Below are 19,034 nucleotides of genomic sequence, written 5' to 3'. Positions count from 1 at the left end.
ACGGAGGGAAGATCCCAAATCGGTCCAATACCAACCTCCAATATAATCCTTTTGGTTTTGAGCCTAATACTTTAAATATTTCTTTGAATGATTTATTCCTGATCCTACTGATTTACTTATTGCCTTGAGGAAAAAGTAAAAGGTCTTGCACTCAATACTCAATTTATCGCTTTTTTTTTTTTAATCTTTACATGTTGCACAAGAGTTTCATTTTAGCCCTTGATTTTATCAGAATCCCAACATTAGTACAAGAAGCATCAAAGGATAAGAAATGGGTTCCAAGCCATGAATGAGATGTGTGCATTGGATAAAAATGAAACAATTGTTGATAAACCAAGAGAAAAGCATCAATAGGGTGCAGATGGATCTATACCTTGGATCTTTTCTGAATTTGGGGACTGCTATTTTTCTTGTGTTCATTACATTTGAACTTGCCTTTTGTAATATCTTGTTATTAGAAATTACAAATGAGTCCATTACGAGTGGTGATTGCTGAAAACAGGTACATTGCCAAAACATTATATGGTGCAGAGGAGGAGGATGATACACCTGAGCCAAGCTCTAGAATAGAGGAACCAAAGCTCCTAGGTGTTAACAGTGGTTCAAATGAAAAGGTTTGCTTAAGAGCCGGGCCTTGGTTATATGTTATAATGGAATGGTGTAATTTATTTTGTTTGGACTGCTAAATTTGTCTATCATTGGCATTTCTTTTCCCTCAGGTTCTTTTAAAAAGTGGTCCTTATGGATTCTATGTTCAGCTCGGAGAAGACAAGAAGGGATATGTACCTAAAAGAGCCTCTGTCTCTCATGTATGTAACATTGACTCGTTCAAGAGGCTTTTGTTTAGCTATTGATGTGAGGTATTCTATTAGTTTGTATCTGAGAAAAAAAGAAGTTTGTGTCTCCCATGTTTCTTGCAAACTTAGACGTAAACAAGGTTGATTCCCACCTATTATGCAGTGTTCTAATAGTGGGCAAGAAGCTTGTATGTTCTTGAAATAGTTCGAAGTTTATGAGACTTATGGGTGATTAGAGAGGTGATCTAGGCGCAAAACTACTGTTGGCGCTAGTATATAGTCTTGTTAGTGGGAAATGACTTGAAATACTTTTTTAGTTATAGCTGTGGAAGTTAGGTGGGATGAGGGCAAAGCGTTAGTTAGGGTTCAAATTGATAGGATGGTGAGGTTAGAATTTGATGGTAAACAATGTAGAAGATAATAAAAGGGTTTAATGTCTCTCATGTTGTAGGAGATAAAATTATCTTACGCAAATGTTTTCTTTTTCTCTCTTCTCTTTACATGGCCTCACATGGGCGTCATACACTTTTAGGTGTGTATAGGAGATAATTTTATCTCTTACAACATGAAATACATCAAACCCATAATAAAATAGTATAAGCGAAATAGAAGCATGTTAAAGGAATGTTCACAACACTGAACTAAATCACTACTGTACTGAATTGAAAATTGAAATAAAACAAATAAGAGAATAATTATTCTGAAATTGTAAAATGAATTAAAATGGACTTGATAACTAAAAGACTTGATTGAAGTTAATAAGGGCGTGCTCTGTAAAGGTGAAATATGGACGGGGTACTTGCCTTGTATCAATAAATTTACATTTTAGGGAGGGAGTGAAAAGTGAAGATGAGGCGAAAAATAGAGTTATATTATTTAAAATTCAAGCAAAATGATATTTTGCTTAGAAATGTTAAATATAAGGATGGAATGATATTTAGGGGAATGCCAAATTTTGACTCATCTGTATTTTCTAGTTATTTGGAGGTATCAAAACTACTTTCATTCTAATTCCTTTTACATCTTCTGTTGTAAGCTTCCACGGATGAAAATGAAAATGAAAATGATCTTTGTACAAAAATTTCTCTGTTTGTCTCAATTGCCGCTTGTGCTCTCTCCAAGCATAGTCTAAAGTAGGCTTTGCAGCAAAAAAATAATAATGAAAGTAAACTAGTTGGCAATGTTCATTTTATATAATATTGGCTGCACACCTTTGAATTCACAGTAACTTGGGATTCAAACCCAAGCTTCATGACATCTAAAAAAATTTAAAAAATGTATTACTGGTTGAATTTATGATGATACAGACCTGGGAATTTGCAGACCTTTATTTGTTGAAAGCATTCTCATTTCTCAAACTAATGAGGTCAAGGTTATAGTTCATAGTGATACTGAAAATCATATTTGACGCTATACACCTTTATATTCAAAGACTATGTTATATTGTGCCTATTTGTTTCCTTATTGCTTGAAATTCTTCTCTCTCTCTCTCTCTCTCTCTACTCTGTAAATGTGGCTAATGAGTGAGGTTGCTATACATGCTTTTGTGCAACCTCTGGTTGATGCCTTGGCTGTTTTCTGAGGATGATGATTTAAGAGCTAATTGTGCAAGTATGAACAATTATTATATCTTCTAATAAAAGGAAAGAAGTCACAGAATTTGGGTTGTTTCAGATCAAGGATGTGAACTCTATCACCCTTGAAGATGCACTTGAGATGTTACAATACCCTTTGACATTGGTACGTTTCTCAATTTTCAATCTGGGCTATACGTACTTATTACGTTGATTTTTCATGCCAAATTTTAACAAATAGATAAAATTGTTGGTATTTTTTTTGATTTCAAAGGCTTATTTTATGTTATTTTCAGTATATACCGTTGAATTACAAAACAATGTTGAATTATTGTGAGATTTTATGAACACGATACATACAATGCAAACTTTCAATCAAATGAAGGAATTCTTTAAAATATCCAACCTACAAAATGATATTCATTGCTGTAATATTGACTTCGATTTATACACCAATATTTACAAATCTTATCTCTCTCCCTTTGTGTATATTCTTTAGTCATTGTTGAATTTGTTAATGTTTACTTCTGGTTAGGGTAACCATCCCAAGGATGGACAGCCTGTCATATTAAAGCTTGCAAGGGTTGGGTTTTCTGTTAGACATCGACGCACAATTGCTTCTGTTCCGAAGGTATGATTACAGTTTCATGACTTTTTTTTTTTTTTTCGATTTTATTTTCTTCCCTTCTTTGCAAACACATCAAGAAAAGCAGCTAAATCAGTTAGTATCCTATAGGAACTAATTAACTAAAAGCATTAATACTAAGAAAAGGAAAAAGAAAAACTTATAAAATCCCTTTTTTATCTCCTGCCTTTCTGTATTCTTCGATGTGTAAAGGTTAAATCTTGTTTATGTTAGAAATGACATAAGTTGGTGGATACATATTTGTTACTTTTTTTTCTGGTTTTCTTTGAGAAATTAATTCTTTGGTATGGTCAGTGAGGGTGATAGACGATAGTAAAGTGCTTTTGTTTTCCTTTGTTGTTTTCTTCTTGTCCTTTACACTTGCAGTGATTTTTTTCCCCACTGGAGGGTGGGGGCTTGAGGTTGAGGATTTAAATTTCAAGTGACTGGCAATTTAGTAAATGAGTTTTGATGGATTGTCTCTGATCTGATATATTATTTTACTTAATCATATTGAAATAGCCTAACGTCTAATGTGTCAACTGCTTATAACTATTAATGTATGTTTTGCAAAATTAATTGCGTACTATTTTCATTACTTGTACCGTCTTAACTGGTATGTTCTTTGACGTGATGTGGGTTTCTTCTGTTTTTGGTTTTTGGTTTTTGGTTTTTTTTTTTTTTTTTTTTGAAATTGGTATTCAGAACATGAAGCCAAGTGATGTCACCCTGGAAAAAGCCCTTGAACTTTTATCAGGTGATAATGTGAGACGAAGTGGTCGGCCAAAAGGCAAACCTAATAGAGTTGAAGAAGAAGCTGTTGAAGCTTTTTAAGTTTTGACCTCGATAAACGGCATGAGTGCAGAGTTTTGTTATGATTGGCTACATTAATATCTTCCCTTTAACTACTAGCAATGTTCAACGATTGTCCAACCTAGAGTCTGCAACTCCCAGTACCAGACGAGCCCTGGAAGATTCTTTTACGGAGCCAAATGTAAATGAATTTTTCTGCATGTCTTCTATTTCGGGTAACTTACTGTCTATAATGTTTAGGCCAATCTGATATTTATTTTTTATAGAAATATAATTTATTCTATTTGACCAAATCCTGAACGCTGAGATTTTAATAGGCCTAGGGGTTTATATTCTTTGGTCGTCTTGTATAATTTAAAGCTGATCAAGGGAGTACAGCACATTCACATATAGCTGTTTAATTATGTACTGTTATATCTGTCTTGTACATTCCCCTCTCTCTCTCTCTTGTAAGTATTAGATCCTATTAGGCCTTAGGAGAGCACATCTCTTATTATATCATAGAGGGGAGTGAGTATTCTATTACAGGGTGTTGAGTCCGTTGTTTCGAACTTACGCTCGTGTAAGTAGAGTATGACGGTGTATCTCTCTCAAAATGTTGATATTAGATTGTCCTCTCGGCCATCACTTGTAAATTGGCGATATTTTAATTTTAAATCATAAATCCTAAACGCTTATTGGGTAAGATGTGGAATAATATTCCCATCTGTTATTGTTTTTCCTTTTTAGATGTGGAACAATATTTCGGTCTATCCATTATTTGAATATTTTGGAAAAACTAGTGATTAGAGGTTTTTTTTATGGAGAAAATGGGTACAAATGTTTCATTCTTGTTCTTTCAAAGGAATGCAACGAGTCTTTATCTCATTCGGGGTGATAGGGTATACTAGATGAAACGAATTGAATGGAGTTGCCAGATCTGGATAATTATAAGCCGTTCATTTTTTTGGTTCCTAATTTTAGTTGCATGTGTCAAAATTGGGTGGATTCATCCAACATTAAATCTAGCAACAGGGGAAAAAATGATATTAAATAGACTCAAAATTGTGGACGAGGATTGATTTTATTGGCATATGGTATTGTTTTATAAAAATTAAGGAGTTCGATTTTTCGTAAAACATCTTTATTTTTTTTTTTCTATCTCCTACCCTTATCGCCTTTAGCAAAACAGTGAAATCCAACGATTAACGAATACCAATTTCAGTATTATTATATCAAATTATTATATCCGAAAAACTTTTCAGGTTAAAATCTAGTGGCAAAGCATGTAATCATGGATGATCTATGAAAAACCAAAATTAATAATTAATTATTTGCTTTTATTTTTTCATTCATAGTAAATTATGAAATCATCTGCTGTATCCTAACAAGAAATCACGGTAAAATATTCACTAATTACCATCAGTACTCATATAATACAAGTAAATTCAAAGCTCAAGAAAAACATAATCAAATTTTTTCAGATATTTAGTGTGACTATTATATAATATAAATTTATATAATAATATTTTTTTAATGAGGTAGGATCCTTTGAGACCTCGTCTAAGAGCCTTTAGATCAAAAAAGATCAACGACTCTGAATTATAAGTATGTGATACCATTGATTTTTTTTATCTAATGGCTCATAGATAAGGTGTCAAATTTGAAATTTGATACTGGTGTCAAAAGATCTTACCTCTTTTTTAATATATTAAAATAATGTATAACTTAATTAAATTTAACTGAATGAGATTAGACCTGATAAATTAATTTATTAGGTTAATCCTTTCCCATATTTTTCTTTGAGTAAATATCCTTTTTGGTTGAAATCGTGGTCCCTAGCAAATAAAAAAAGCTATTCGAGGTCCTTAAAGTATTCAAAATAGAATCATTTAGTTGAAATCATGATGCTTCATAAATTCAAAAAAGATCTACATTAATTCTCAAAGAGATTTAAAATGGTCTATTTTAAATTTTTTAAAGACCAGAAATAGCTTTTTCATTTGTGAGGGATAGACTCGTAAAATTTCCTTGGCATCGAAAATGGTATTTTCTCTTTTTCTTTCCCAAACCCTCTCATTCCTCAACTGCATCACGTCCTCTTTTCGTGAAACCCTCGCCGGTTCCGATCATTTCGTCCCTCTCAGTTTTCATGCCCAATTCGATTCCGTTTTCCGCGACGTCGTGTACGTGGTTCTCACGGCTAGTGCACGGCGAAGAAGGAGGTTTTTTTTATTGTTCTGGCTCTGAACCCCCAATCCACCTATTCGACCATGGCTTCTGGTTCACCTCGGAACCACATCTTCTCTAATTTCATTCCCAGTTTCCGAACCCTAGGCGACGTCGTTCACCAAACCCAAAACAAAAAAACAAAAAAAAATGGTACCTTTTTTTTTCGGGGGTTTTGTCCCTTCTCTGAGGGGATTTTTAGCTTCTTGTTTTTGTAAGCATGAAATTGCAGAGCATCAATATTCTGTACAAATTGTGAAAAACCGTTATATATTCATATATGCTTATGGAATTGGGGATTCGGTTTGAATATAATATAGTTTCTGCTTGCTAAGCATTATTGTAACTTTTCCCCAAGGCTTAATTTTATGCTGCTGCTGCATGTCTCTTCTTAGTCCATGGATTGTTCAGGGATTATGTTAACATCGATATTTTGGTTCTGTGGTTTGATGTGGTTGCTCGATGTAATCAGAACCTTTAATTTGAACATATAAAGGTTGGACATATGTTTGAGAGACTGCAGAGTGAGTGACCTACAACCAACTTAGGATCCCAATTGGGGTGGGTCTCTTAAAAACAAAAAAAAATCAAATAATAATAATAATAATTGAGGGAGAGAGAAATTGTAGTTTAATAGTGCAGGCAAAGTAACTTGGATTCAATGAAGCAATTCCTAGAGAGTAGAGACCGTGTAACTTGAGTTAAAAGTTATTTTGCTGAGACTCTTCTGTTTTCGCAATCTAAATTGAAATAAGAAAACAAAATCAATTCACATTACCAAATTGAGGAATCAAGCATACTATTACATCGATTCACCTAAGTAATTTACACTTTACACATAAATTACATTGGATTACACAAATTGTCAAAAATTGTGAAGAAATGCGGCTATAAAATTGTAGTTGTCATGATGTGGTTGCTAAAATCTCCTAATATTACAGGCGCAATTGCAGTTGCTGCTATTTAGAACCATACTCATGAATCATGATTATTCCATTGAATATAGTTTCTATTTTTCTGAAGGGGATTTTGTTTTGACTTGTCAGATAGGGCTTGATGTGTTCCTTGAACTCTCCCCAGAATAATGTAGCGGAGAACTACCTCCATCCTGCAAAAATAAATATATTCATGCAACATTTATTTTAACTCGTTATAAATAAGAGTCGATCCTTTTATATTAAATTTTTTAGTCCTTGTAGTTTTTAATATTTTTAAAAAAATCACTCTTCATTACATCCCAACTAGCGAGAGTCGGGATGAGATATATGAAACCGTATCCTTACATATTTGTAAATATATTGTTTTCCAAATTCGAACGCATGACCTTTCTGTCACATCAGCAATTTTACCACTGTTCTAGACTCGCAATTCAGTGTTGTAGGAGGATTAGCAATTTTCTACAAACCAGGTTAAACATTAAGTGTGAGAACTTACCAGCTGAAGAGAAACTTGGCTCTGATTGGATGGGCTTGTGTAGCCACTAAACACAGAATACTGATCAGAACTTTCAGCAAGTGCTCTTAACTTGTCTAGTTCTGGTAGCACTTCTTTGCCAAGATCAGGTCTATCTTTCCTTCTTAATTCAGCACACTTGAGGCCTATCTTTGCAAGGCTCAAGGCCTCCTCTACTGGCCAATCATTCACATTTGGATCAAGCATATCACCAAATACTCCCTTCTCAATGGCTCTATCAACATGATGAGTCAAACCCATTGGTGGTCTTGCTGTCAATATTTGGAGGAAAATGATCCCAAGTGAGTATATATCAGATTTTACTCCTAACATTCCTGTCTGCTGATACTCAGGATCTATATAGCAGAAAGTTCCAGCAGCTGATGTCATGCAATATTGTGTCACAGTGTCAGCCACAGATGGTGGAACTAGCCTTGCCAAACCTACATCACTTATCTTTGCCACATAGTTTCTGTCAAGCAATATGTTAGCTGGTTTCAAATCCCTGTGAACTAGAGGCTCAGGTTTTGTCTGGTGGAGAAACAACAAGCCACTGCCTATTTCAGCTGCTATTTTGAACCTAAGTTGCCAAGGAATTGGAGGACTATTTCCTCTACAAAAAAGGCGATCATCTAAGCTTCCATTAGTCATGTGCTCATAAACAAGGCAACCATACTCTGGACAGGCTCCTAGAAGGAGAACCATGTTTGGATGCCTAATGCAACTCAATACCTCAACCTGTAATGGGCATACAAGCAAGTTAACTAAGCATACAAAGTGTTAGTTATATGTAATTGATCAAGTCTCACATCACTAAAATTAGAGAATACCAAGAGAGGTTTCTTATACAGATAAACCTTTGTGTATTGTGGTAGAAGATCACCTAAGAGAGTAGCCTAGACAATTAAGAGAGGTTGTAACTTATAACTAGGCTATTAGATGGCCTAGTTTAGTGAGAAAATTTTCAAGTTGAGGCTTTCAAAGGTTGTATTATGTTTTAGCTCATGTTAAATATTAACTTCTTTGTTGTGCTTGTATTTCCTTCTTTTGTGTGCTTGTTATGGGTCCATTTGCCTCCTATCACATATATTTTAGCCCTTTTCGCCCAGCTTGACTTGTGCACTTTCTGAAACCTGAAATTCTCTTTGAGACCAAATTTTTGATTCATAGTATAGATTTTTAGTGTTTTAAATTGTTGATAAATGGACTCTACATCATATCCAAATTCAAAATCTTAAAACATTGAATTTATGGATCATTTCACTTATATAATCTACTTAGTTCATTCCTATCTGACATGAGACTTAATTCCTTACCACTCATTGTAACGTAAATATTTAAGAGAGCTTTGTTTGTCTGCTTACCTCTCTTTGAAACTGTGACCTTCCTTGTGCTGCATCAGGACGTAGAACCTTAACTGCAACAGGTGTATGGTCAAGACGGCACTTATAAACTGGACCATAACCCCCTTCTCCAATCTTCAGGGACTCTGAAAAAAAATTTGTTGCAGCTTCAATCTTCTCAATTGAATACTTTCTATACCTCACATTTTTGCTTGTTAAAGCATCAACTGCTTTTCTTTTCTCCTCAGCTTCTCTAAATGCTTTCATTTCAGCATTAATTCTCTTCTGGGCTTCAAATTCTGCAATCCTCTTCTGTGCTTCAGCAGCCTCAATGGCTGCTCTTGATTTAGCCTTCTCCTTTTGTGCCATTGCCAATGCAGCTTCTTCAGCTTGCCTTGCCTCCTCCAATCTCCTTTCTTCCTCTAATTTCCAACGCTGAAGTTCCACAGCCTGTGATGCATAACATGTTATATTTTCTTGTGCTTTTTTAGATGTATAGTGGATACTATTATTTCATACCTTTTGTTGTGCTGTGAGTGCTTCTTTACATGCTGTGCTATACATTTCCATTGTTTGCTTGAGCTCCAACTTCAGTCTCCTCATTTCAGCCTCCACATCATCCTATAACATGAACATCCACAACGGAGTAGCAATCAGGAATCCAAAACTTTAAACTTATAAATAACATTCTAAGTAACTAAAATACTTAGTTATTTGATCATTGATATCTCTTCACTCCTTGCATGGTAAAAAGTTACGTACAAAATAAGTAATTGATTGTTAAAGTAGAATAAGTACTGTGCAAAAAGTAATTAAGGGACAATATACCTATTGCATGCAAAACAATATACAACACAAAAGATGTTATAATTAATGAATATCAAAATTTTTAGTCAGCTGACGACACAAAAAACTTGTCCTATAACTCAGGCACTAGTGTTGTACTATTCTGTTTGTGTCCCACAATATGCATCAAACGTTATATGTTTATCTTAAAAAAAAAACATCTTGAAAATCTTCCTTTCTATGAGAAAATGTATTTAAATTATGAAAATCCTCATTGCTAGCAAATGAAGATTCACATTGCCTGCTTGTCCTTACCATGGCCTGTGATGTTGTAGAAGATGATAACCCCTCACTATCATGTGAGAAAGATGAGAATTCAGGAGAGCTGAAATCCATAGACCTCCTTCCAAAATGCATTGATTCAAAGCTTTGATTTCCATCTGTGTCAGAGCTATATGATAGCCGAGGGTTGGAAAACGCAGCATCTGAGTTGTTATTATATGAGTAAGGGAATAACCGGTCTGTGCTTGGCCTTCCAGAGCTCACAAAAGTTATGTCAGTATCTGGCAAGGAAATTTCCCCATATGACTTGTCATTCACACCTCTCCTAGTGAATGGCGACCTGCTTCCAATCCCATTTAGTTTTTACATGATCAAGAAATGTTACTTAAACCATGCAAATTAAGAACAAGTTGATACACCAAGAACAAAAAAAATATATACAAGGAACAAATTTGGCATGTAGCATGCAATGTCACTGACCTGAAGGATTCTGTTCCATCATGTGATCTACGTGGAGCCTCGAAGGATCGCCTTTCATGTCCTAATGAAAACAACATTTCGTAGTACAGAATTAATTCAACTCAAAAGCTTAAACTGTCGAGTGAAGATTATGTTAATGGTTTTATATTTCTATAATATGCCATCTCACACTAGAGTTTATTGAACTTGAAGAGTGAACAATACATAAGTTCCCATCTACCTATGCTTGGAAATTCTACAATATTTAATTTTATTAAATAAATGAGGGATGTGAAGATCGAACTTGTAATTAGTTAGAATTAATTCAACTCAAAAATTTAAGCTATTAGGTGAAGGCTATATTAATGGTTTTATATAAGAAAATGCACACACAAAAACACATATATAGATGTAAATCTAACCTTTTATACTATTAGCCGTATTAGCCATTGCCACACGTGTGTCTGGTTGGTCTGACCTATAAGAGGCTTGACTAAGCTGGCTTTGTAGAGGGCAAAAGGCAGGAGCAGGACGAGAAGCAGATCTCATTGATTGAATCTTTCCTTTAGAAACAACATATACTGTACAGAAATCCGGTGCCCCTTTTGATACTGTTGCTGGAATATCTGCAACCTTGAATCTTCTGATGCCAAAAACTAACCTTAGTGAATGAAATACATATAGATACCCAAGCAAGAATTCAAAAAAATGTTTATTCTTAGTAGTATACACTCATGCAGCAAGCCACATGACCAACGTTCAAATTACAAGGTGAAGTGTTAAGCTTATTGTGCACATCATGTATGACATGAAAAAGTTTTAGCTTTTCTAGTAGAAAGCTTGATTATAGGCCAACTTTGCTTCATTTTATATGATTCTATTTAGCATTCAGTTCATTGTTAATGAGATCATTTATAAGTTGCACTTTACAATCTCTATGCTTCTAATAACATATTATTGAAACCTTAAATTTACTCATTTATTCACAATGGAAAGGTAGGAGTTAAGAAGCAAAATTTGCAAAATATTCGCGCACAACCATCTGATGACTTAGATAAAGAGGGCCTTACCTAAGAAAACCAGTTTTGTTTGAAGAGCCTATGACCAAATGCTCAACTGCTGATTGAGCAGCATATTCAGTTAAAGCTTTGGACACGTCTACATCTTCTAGTACAATGTCCGTACAGTGTATCTATGGACCAAAAACCAGGAAGAGATGATAAGATGCTAAAAAAATGTCAAGAATTCTAAATGAAAACCATTAAGTTATTTTGCTGAGGAAAAACAGACCAAAAGATGGGACTAATGCTAATTGAACTTGTCAGCATTTTTTTTTTTGTTTCCCTCCTTGTTTTTCTTCCAAGAAAAAGAAAACAATACTTACATCTTTCCGTGCACAGAAGACACGATATGGGCGGAAAATTTCTTTGGTTTTTTCATCAGGGTCTTTGCAAACATTTACACTCTCACCAATACCATTTATCCCTGCCCCTGCAACCAACAAAGTGAGTAAAACAATATAGTAGCTAGCCAATGCATGCTAACAAATGTTCTTTTTTTTTTCTTCCTCTTTTTTTTTTTAACTGTTAGGATTGCCTATACATTAACAACTCATAGCAATATAGCAGAGATGCACACATGATAAGAGGAGGCATGCATGCTCATATAATCATCACCAGTTTCATAAGGAACTTAACAGTATGCATGAGGTATATATAATACTCACTTGGGGTAAAAATAGAAGGTGATGAAGAAAGAGAAACTGGCTTGTGCTTGACATGGATGAGAGCTACTTTTGAACCTTTTGTGAGAAGATGATCAATGGCCCATTTGAGTGCATTTTGGCTTCCCTTGTCTGTGTCTATTGCCACTGCCACTATTCCATGCACACCATCCTTCTTCTCACACTGATTCTTTTGCAACCACATTCCTCTCCTTTCCTTTTTTTTTCCTTTCAAACCCTTCTTTCAATCTTCAAGCTTTTTCTTCTCTTTCAATGAAAAGAAACCAAACCAAACCAAACAAAAACAACCCCAGAAACCAAAAGTCCTATCCTCTCAAATATTGTCCCTCCCTCAACGCCGAGAGACAAAAGGACTTTTGATGCATTTAATTTTGTGTACTTTGTTGTTCTTTTTTTCAGTTTCTTTTTGGTACGTACGTGTTTGAAACAATGAAACAACAAAAAGGACTTTTTGATGTGTTTAATTTATGTACTTTGTTCTTGTTAGTTTCTTTTGGTGTTTGAAACAACGAACAACAAAAAGAAAATAGGAAATAACCAGGTTGGTTTCCTCTAACTAGAATTAGCAGCCATTTTTTGGGTTCAATTTGACTTGTTTGAGCTTTTCACGGACGTAATGACCACACAGATTGTGCTCTCTCATCTCTCTCTCTCTCTCCCTCCATCTGAGAATAACCAAATTTTGCGGTTTACCTTTGACTCCGTTCCTCTTGGAAAACGGAATGTGGCATCCATAGCCTTTTCATGCATCCATTTACTTATGCATGCATGCAATATCAAAGGATAATTAGAAATCGTGCACGTGTGCAATCCCACTTGTTTATAAAATATCATCCAAATTGTTGATGGAGAAAAATAAAATGCATTCTTTTTTAACCTTATACATTTTTATTTATGTTTAATTAACGGTTCTAATTTATTAAATATATGAGTCATTAAACGCAAACAGATCAACAATTGCTTACACTGATCTAAATTGATCATCCTTTTTATAAACAAATTTAATTTTTGATAAATATCAATAAGTATCCGAAGTACTAATGGATCTCACTAATTCATTTTAGGGTTTGTGCCGCTTAACTTTCCCTATGAATAGGGTCTCTCAGGATTTGAATTTACTATTTTTTTTGGCAGGTTAAATACTAAAATTTAAGCATTGATCCAATCGTATGAGGTTTTGGTAAGGTTATAGGTTAAAAAATAAAAGGCAATTAAAGTTGCACGATCATAAAAATAAGTTATCTTATTATTGCACTTATTCTCTCATTCACGTATGTTATTTATCTCCTTATCTTTACATTAATATTTAAAAATGACAAACGCACATATCATTTTCCTCAGATTTTAATTCGAATTAGAAAGATCCCTTCTACACTATTAAAAGTGAGGAGTTATGATAGTAAAAATAAGAAGTGTCCACACTACTAGAAAATGTTTTTTTTTCGACGGAAAAATTCCGTAAAAAAAGGTTAAAATTCCGTCGAAAATGATGTTTTCGACGGAATTTTCGACGGAAATGAAGCCATCGAATATATCTTCGTGGGTAACAATTTTTTTGACGGAATTACAGATTCCGTCGAAAAATTTCGACGGAATAATTTCTGTGGGAAGTTTCGACGGAAAAATAATTTCGTCAAAAATTTTCGACGGAAAATGAATGAAATTCCGTCGAAAAATCTTGTCTCAATTTGTGACGGAAAATAAATTCCGTCAAAAAATTTCGACGGAAATGAATGAAATTCCATCGAAAATTGTTGTAATGGTTTTCGACGGAAAACTGATTCCGTCAAAAAATTTTGACGAAAAATCAAAAAAATTCTGTCGAAAATTGTTTTAATGGTTTTCGACGGAAAACTGATTCCGTCAAAAAATTTCGACGAAAAATTAATGAAATTCCATCAAAAAATTGTTAACAAAGTTTTCGACGGAAAATAAATTCCGTCGAAAATTTTCAATGGAAAAACAATAAAATTCCGTCGAAAATAGTTGAAAATGTTTTTGACGGAAAATAAATTCCGCCGAAAACTTCACAAATTTAATTTGTTTATTTATTTATTTTTATATAATGGTTTTCGACGGAAATAGAATTCCGTCGAAAAATTCATAAATATAATTTGTTTTTTAATTTTTTTTATTTAATGGTTTTCGACGGAAATAGAATTCCGTCGAATAATTCATAAATATAATTTTTTTTCTTAATTTTTATATAATAGTTTTCGACGGAAAATGAATTCCGTCGAAAACTGATAAATATAATTTCTTTTTTCTTTATTTTTATGTAATGGTTTTCGACGGAAATAGGATTCCGTCAAAAAATTCATAAATATAATTTGTTTTTTAATTTTTTATTTAATGGTTTTCGACGGAAATAGAATTTCGTCAAAAAATTCATAAATCTAATTTCTTTTTTCTTTATTTTTGTGTAATAGTTTTCGACGGAAATATAATTCCGTCAAAAAATTCATAAATATTATTTGTTTTTTAATTTTTTTTATTTAATGGTTTTCGACGGAAATAGAATTCCATCGAAAAATTCATAAATTTAATTTCCTTTTTCTTTATTTTTATATAATGGTTTTCGACGGAAAATGAATTCCGTCGAAAACTCATAAATATAATTTCTTTTTGAATTAGTTTTATATAATAGTTTTCGACGGAAATTCAATTCCGTCGAAAATTCATAAATATAATTCTTTTTTAATTTATTTTTATATAATTGTTTTTGATGGAAAATGAACTCCGTTGAAAATTCATAAATATAATTTTTTTTTGATTTATTTTATATAATGATTTTCGACGGAAATCGAATTCCGTAGAAAATTCATAAATATAATTTCTTTTTTATTTATTTAATATAATTATTTCGACGGAATTGATTTTCCCTCGAAAATGTTCGACGGAAAATAAATTCCGTCGAAAATTTAGACTTTTCTAGTAGTGCCAATTCATGGTATTTGAGAAATGTGAGCTTTATATCAGCCCAATAAATAATCTTGGATTGTTTCGCAATCCACGGACTCTCTGCATAAAAGAAAAACTAGGAATAAATGCCAGAAAAAATTAGTCAGGGTTTAAAGAGGAATTTAAAGATGAAATAAAGTAATAAAGAGACATCTCATACATCTAAAAATCAAGGATTTAGATTCTCTCATATGAAAAACTGATCATATTATTTAATCATAATCACTCATTGATGATGAGATAAGAGAGAAAAAAAATATATTATTTTTAAAAAATAATTCTGATCAAATAATATGACTACATGACCGATCCAAATCCAAAAATTAATAAGAGCAACCCACTGTTGCAAAAATAAGTTATTATTTCTGTCAAGTATTTTTCTATAAGAAATAAAAGTGAGTTTAGATAACGTGATAACTTGAAGCAAAAATATCAAGCAATGAGACCCACCAAGATTCTTACCTAGTGACTTTATAAAAATTAAAATATGTAGAATTGCATGTGAGGTTTCCTAACCTAGTGTAAGCCACACAACCCTGAAAAAAGTTGTAGCTAGACTTTCTCAAATAGAGTCAATCTACCCACAACAGAAACACCTTTTACATACAAAAAGCTCACAATATTTTCTTTATTTTTAAATGCAAATGATAGCTTGAAATAACATATATATGAAGTCTAAATGTTTAACAGATTCTTAAATTCCATCAATGCAAAAAGTAGTTAGTTCATACATATGGTTGCAAACTTAATGTGGTATATTCTCTAAGAGCTTTCATCTATGTTGACCTTTTCTACACAACTTGGGTGAAGGTCATAGTCACAAACATCACAAGAGAAAGCCCAAAACTTCCCCTGCTTTTTACAGGAATCACATACATATGCTTTGGCCATATCCAATTTCAGTGCATGCTCATGCTTCACATCCTCAACCTGTTGGGGCAAAGCCTCTCCTTCCTTTTTCAAAGCTGCTTCAAGGTCCCTTATCCGCGCTTCGGTAAAGGGGAAAGCTTCCGCACCATATGAAGATACCATAAACTTTCCATTCATAGTAATGACTTTACCATCTGATCCAATGAGGACTAAAGATGGTATTCCTTTGATATCAAAGATTCTACAAAGGTCATGCCTTGTTCTGTCCTCATATGGGATGGCAAGCCATGGCATACTACTTATGTTGACACTGAATTCCTTAAGGTCTCTATCAGTGGAGATCAAAACAATCTCAAAGCAGTGGTTTTTTGCAGCTTTGAGATTGTTGTATGCATCTTCAAGTTGGAGAGTGAAGGCGCGGCAGGGAGGAGACCAGTAAGCACAAAAATAGAGGCCTATTGTTTTACCTGCAAGTTCAGACACATGTACCTGCAAAAATAATATGTCATCTATGTGCTAACTATTACATAGTAAAAAACAGCTCCAATTCGAGTCCTGAGAATGGAAAAAATGGTATTGAGATCAGACAGTGCTTGAACTGGATTAAACTTGGATCAACATCAACAACACCTTTTTCCCGAACTAGTTGGATGTATACCAAAAAAAGAAAACAGCTCCAGAAAGGACATTATTAGGCTACCTTTCTATCATCTCCAGAGATTAGAAAGTTTCGTCCTTCATGTGTCAATAATTCTTCCAAATTTGATTCTTCATGCTTCCTTTTATCTATGGCTTTCAATTCCTCACGTCTCTTTCTTGTGAAAGGAAATGCATCAGCACCATAATCCTCAATGTACCCAATCAAGTCTTCTTCTTCAACCGTTATGCCATCTGAACATAATGGAATGAAGGATGGGATTCGATCAACTCCATATCTATCAATCAATCTTCTGTGCAAATTTGCATCAAATGGGACAGCTAGCCATGGCATACTCTTGAAGTGTTCTTTAAATCCATTCTCATCATGATCAAAGGAGATAAAGATGATCTCTAGACTCTTGTCCCTCTTTCTCAGTGTGTCATAAAGTTCAACCAGATGGGGAATGAATGCTCTACAAGGCCTGCACCAGTTTGCAGAGAAAAATAGGCAGATGGTTTTTCCATTGCATTCTGACAAGGGTACCTAATCTCATTATTCAAAAAATGGCATTATATTAGCTACAATAACCATGATCACAAACTAAGCAAAATGAGGCCTATTGTTAAAAAAGAGATGAAACTTCCCATGTTTGAAAATAAAACTACTACTGCTAATTAATCTAAAGTTGATTTAGATAACCAGAAGTCTATTGTCTTCTCACACACACACACACACACACACCTACCTTCCCTTCACAAGACAGAAGGAACTCAACACCTTCAGCTGCAAAGATCTCAATAATTTTATCCGTGTCAATAATATATTTGGCTTCAAAATCTAGCCCTTCCATCAGAACTTAAGAAAGTAACAGATGTTCTCCACTCTCCTCCCTTCTCCCTTATAAGTTTATTGAAACCTGTTTAATCAAGAGAAGAACATGATTCTTGAAAATAACATCCAAAATGGAATCCATAATATTGGATGGGCACACAGACTTGTAGGCAAAAGAAATTCAGATTCTGGGCAAGGGCATCAAAAGTTCCCTGAAGCCCTTCTCCAACTAGGATTGGAATGAAGAAATCAAGTAGCTATTTGAACCAACTAACCACACTAGTACAACAGCAATTCCTCAAGTGGGAAGTGGATTGAATAAGACTAAACAGAGAAAACAAGAATTGACAAACAAGCATGAGAAACAAATATGGGGATATTCTCCAGAAGAATGCTTTTCAGTCTTTACATATGGCTAAAGGGTTGCTTAGACACCTTCCTAAATGGAAGGGTATTATCCCATTCTCTAAACAACATCACTCCATTTGGGTTCCTCTATCTCATCATGTGCAAAATAATGGTTTTGATTAATGATTTAACTATACCACAGTATGTAGATAGGCAAATATTCAATCCCTTCAAAAACAAAAAATAGAAAGATAGAAAAAGATAAAGCTTGAAGAACAAAAGCACCTAATAACATAATTTTTGCATAGAAGTTTTAAGAGCTATTAATTCATCAACAGCATAGATCCCATGCACCAAATAATCAAATTTAAGGAAAATTATTGAAAGGTTATATTACAAAAGCAATGTAAGTGCATGCTGTACTTCAATAAGAAAAGAGCAAGTACCTTGCAGCAGCAGAAGACAAGAAGAAGAAATAGAGAAGGGCAAAGAGCTTTTGCTTTAATATAATTGGAAGGTATCAGTGGCTCACGCAAACTCAACCGACATCAATCTTGTCTTAGTATGGATATTGTAATTTTTTTATAGAAAATATGTAGCATGAGATTTATAAACATTAAATATACGAGTTTTGTGTCTATAACATATATTTTTTGGAATTTATTTATCTTATGTTCTATCAGATAGTTATTTCATGCAACACAGACAAGATAGAGAGTTCACTATTTATTTATTTTTTAAAAAAAATTATGGACCCACTGCTTTATCTTTAATACATGAATTTTCATATTTTTTATAGTAATTTGTGGATACGGTAGTTGAGTAAATTTATTAGGTGCCTCGCCACTATTAAAGTTGAAAGAAAAGGGTGGATATTAATATTTATTGTACTTCTTTATGATTAATCTGGCATGTATCTCATTCATTACATTTATTATTATTTTTTTGTAGACTCGTAACATTTATTTTATCCTTACCGTTAATGTAACATGAGTGTTATTTATTTTCCTATTAATAAAAAGGTAAATACAAGATTTCTGTTTACCAAAAAAATAAAATACAAGATTTCTTCAAAATCGAATATGACATATTTGCTTTGGTCATAGATTTAAACTAGTATATTACCCGTGCGATGCACGGGGAAAAAAGATCAAAATTTTTGTCGTCGACCGTGATTGATTAATCGCACTACAAATTTTATACTTACAAAAATCTGTGTTGCTATTTTATTCTATATTTCAGGTGAAAAAAATTACATCATTGACACAGAACTTTGCAAATATCAACCACAAAAAAAAATA

At 33.5% G+C, this 19,034-nt stretch overlaps 3 protein-coding genes across 4 annotated transcripts in view; 1 reads left to right on the top strand and 2 right to left on the bottom strand.

Annotated features, from left to right (window-relative positions):
- LOC133306257 (uncharacterized) overlaps nt 1–4,225 on the top strand; it is a 31,428-nt gene extending 27,203 nt beyond the window's left edge. For both annotated transcript variants that reach the window (XM_061506553.1, XM_061506552.1), the window contains exons 18-22: nt 503–614; nt 720–809; nt 2,472–2,537; nt 2,907–3,002; nt 3,702–4,225. In XM_061506553.1, coding sequence (XP_061362537.1) covers nt 503–614; nt 720–809; nt 2,472–2,537; nt 2,907–3,002; nt 3,702–3,830 — 493 coding nt within the window. In that variant the 3' untranslated portion in view covers nt 3,831–4,225. The remainder of the gene's footprint in view (nt 1–502; nt 615–719; nt 810–2,471; nt 2,538–2,906; nt 3,003–3,701) is intronic.
- Nucleotides 4,226–7,059: 2,834 nt separating this feature from the next.
- Nucleotides 7,060–12,267, bottom strand: LOC133306261 (U-box domain-containing protein 52-like). Its single transcript, XM_061506559.1, has 10 exons — nt 12,062–12,267; nt 11,724–11,865; nt 11,410–11,531; nt 10,774–10,982; nt 10,361–10,418; nt 9,920–10,220; nt 9,332–9,433; nt 8,834–9,262; nt 7,452–8,207; nt 7,060–7,125 (listed from the first exon to the last, which is right to left on the bottom strand). Exons 1-10 carry the CDS (start codon nt 12,265–12,267, stop codon nt 7,060–7,062), a joined length of 2,391 nt encoding a protein of 796 aa, XP_061362543.1.
- A 3,452-nt stretch (nt 12,268–15,719) lies between these two features.
- LOC133306271 (probable nucleoredoxin 3) lies at nt 15,720–18,254 on the bottom strand. The gene is made up of 4 exons (XM_061506569.1): nt 18,180–18,254; nt 17,300–17,470; nt 16,615–17,097; nt 15,720–16,403 (listed from the first exon to the last, which is right to left on the bottom strand). Exons 2-4 carry the CDS (start codon nt 17,402–17,404, stop codon nt 15,807–15,809), a joined length of 1,185 nt encoding a protein of 394 aa, XP_061362553.1. The 5' UTR covers nt 17,405–17,470; nt 18,180–18,254; the 3' UTR covers nt 15,720–15,806.
- Between the last annotated feature and the right edge of the window lie 780 nt (nt 18,255–19,034).

Source organism: Gastrolobium bilobum, unplaced genomic scaffold (genome assembly GCF_033153095.1).
Source record: "Gastrolobium bilobum isolate Gb01-03AN ecotype WA unplaced genomic scaffold, APGP_CSIRO_Gbil_v1 utg382, whole genome shotgun sequence".
In the NCBI taxonomy this organism is placed as follows: domain Eukaryota; kingdom Viridiplantae; phylum Streptophyta; class Magnoliopsida; order Fabales; family Fabaceae; genus Gastrolobium; species Gastrolobium bilobum.
Note: the sequence above shows the minus strand (reverse complement) of the source record. Positions and strands in the feature narration are given on the sequence as shown.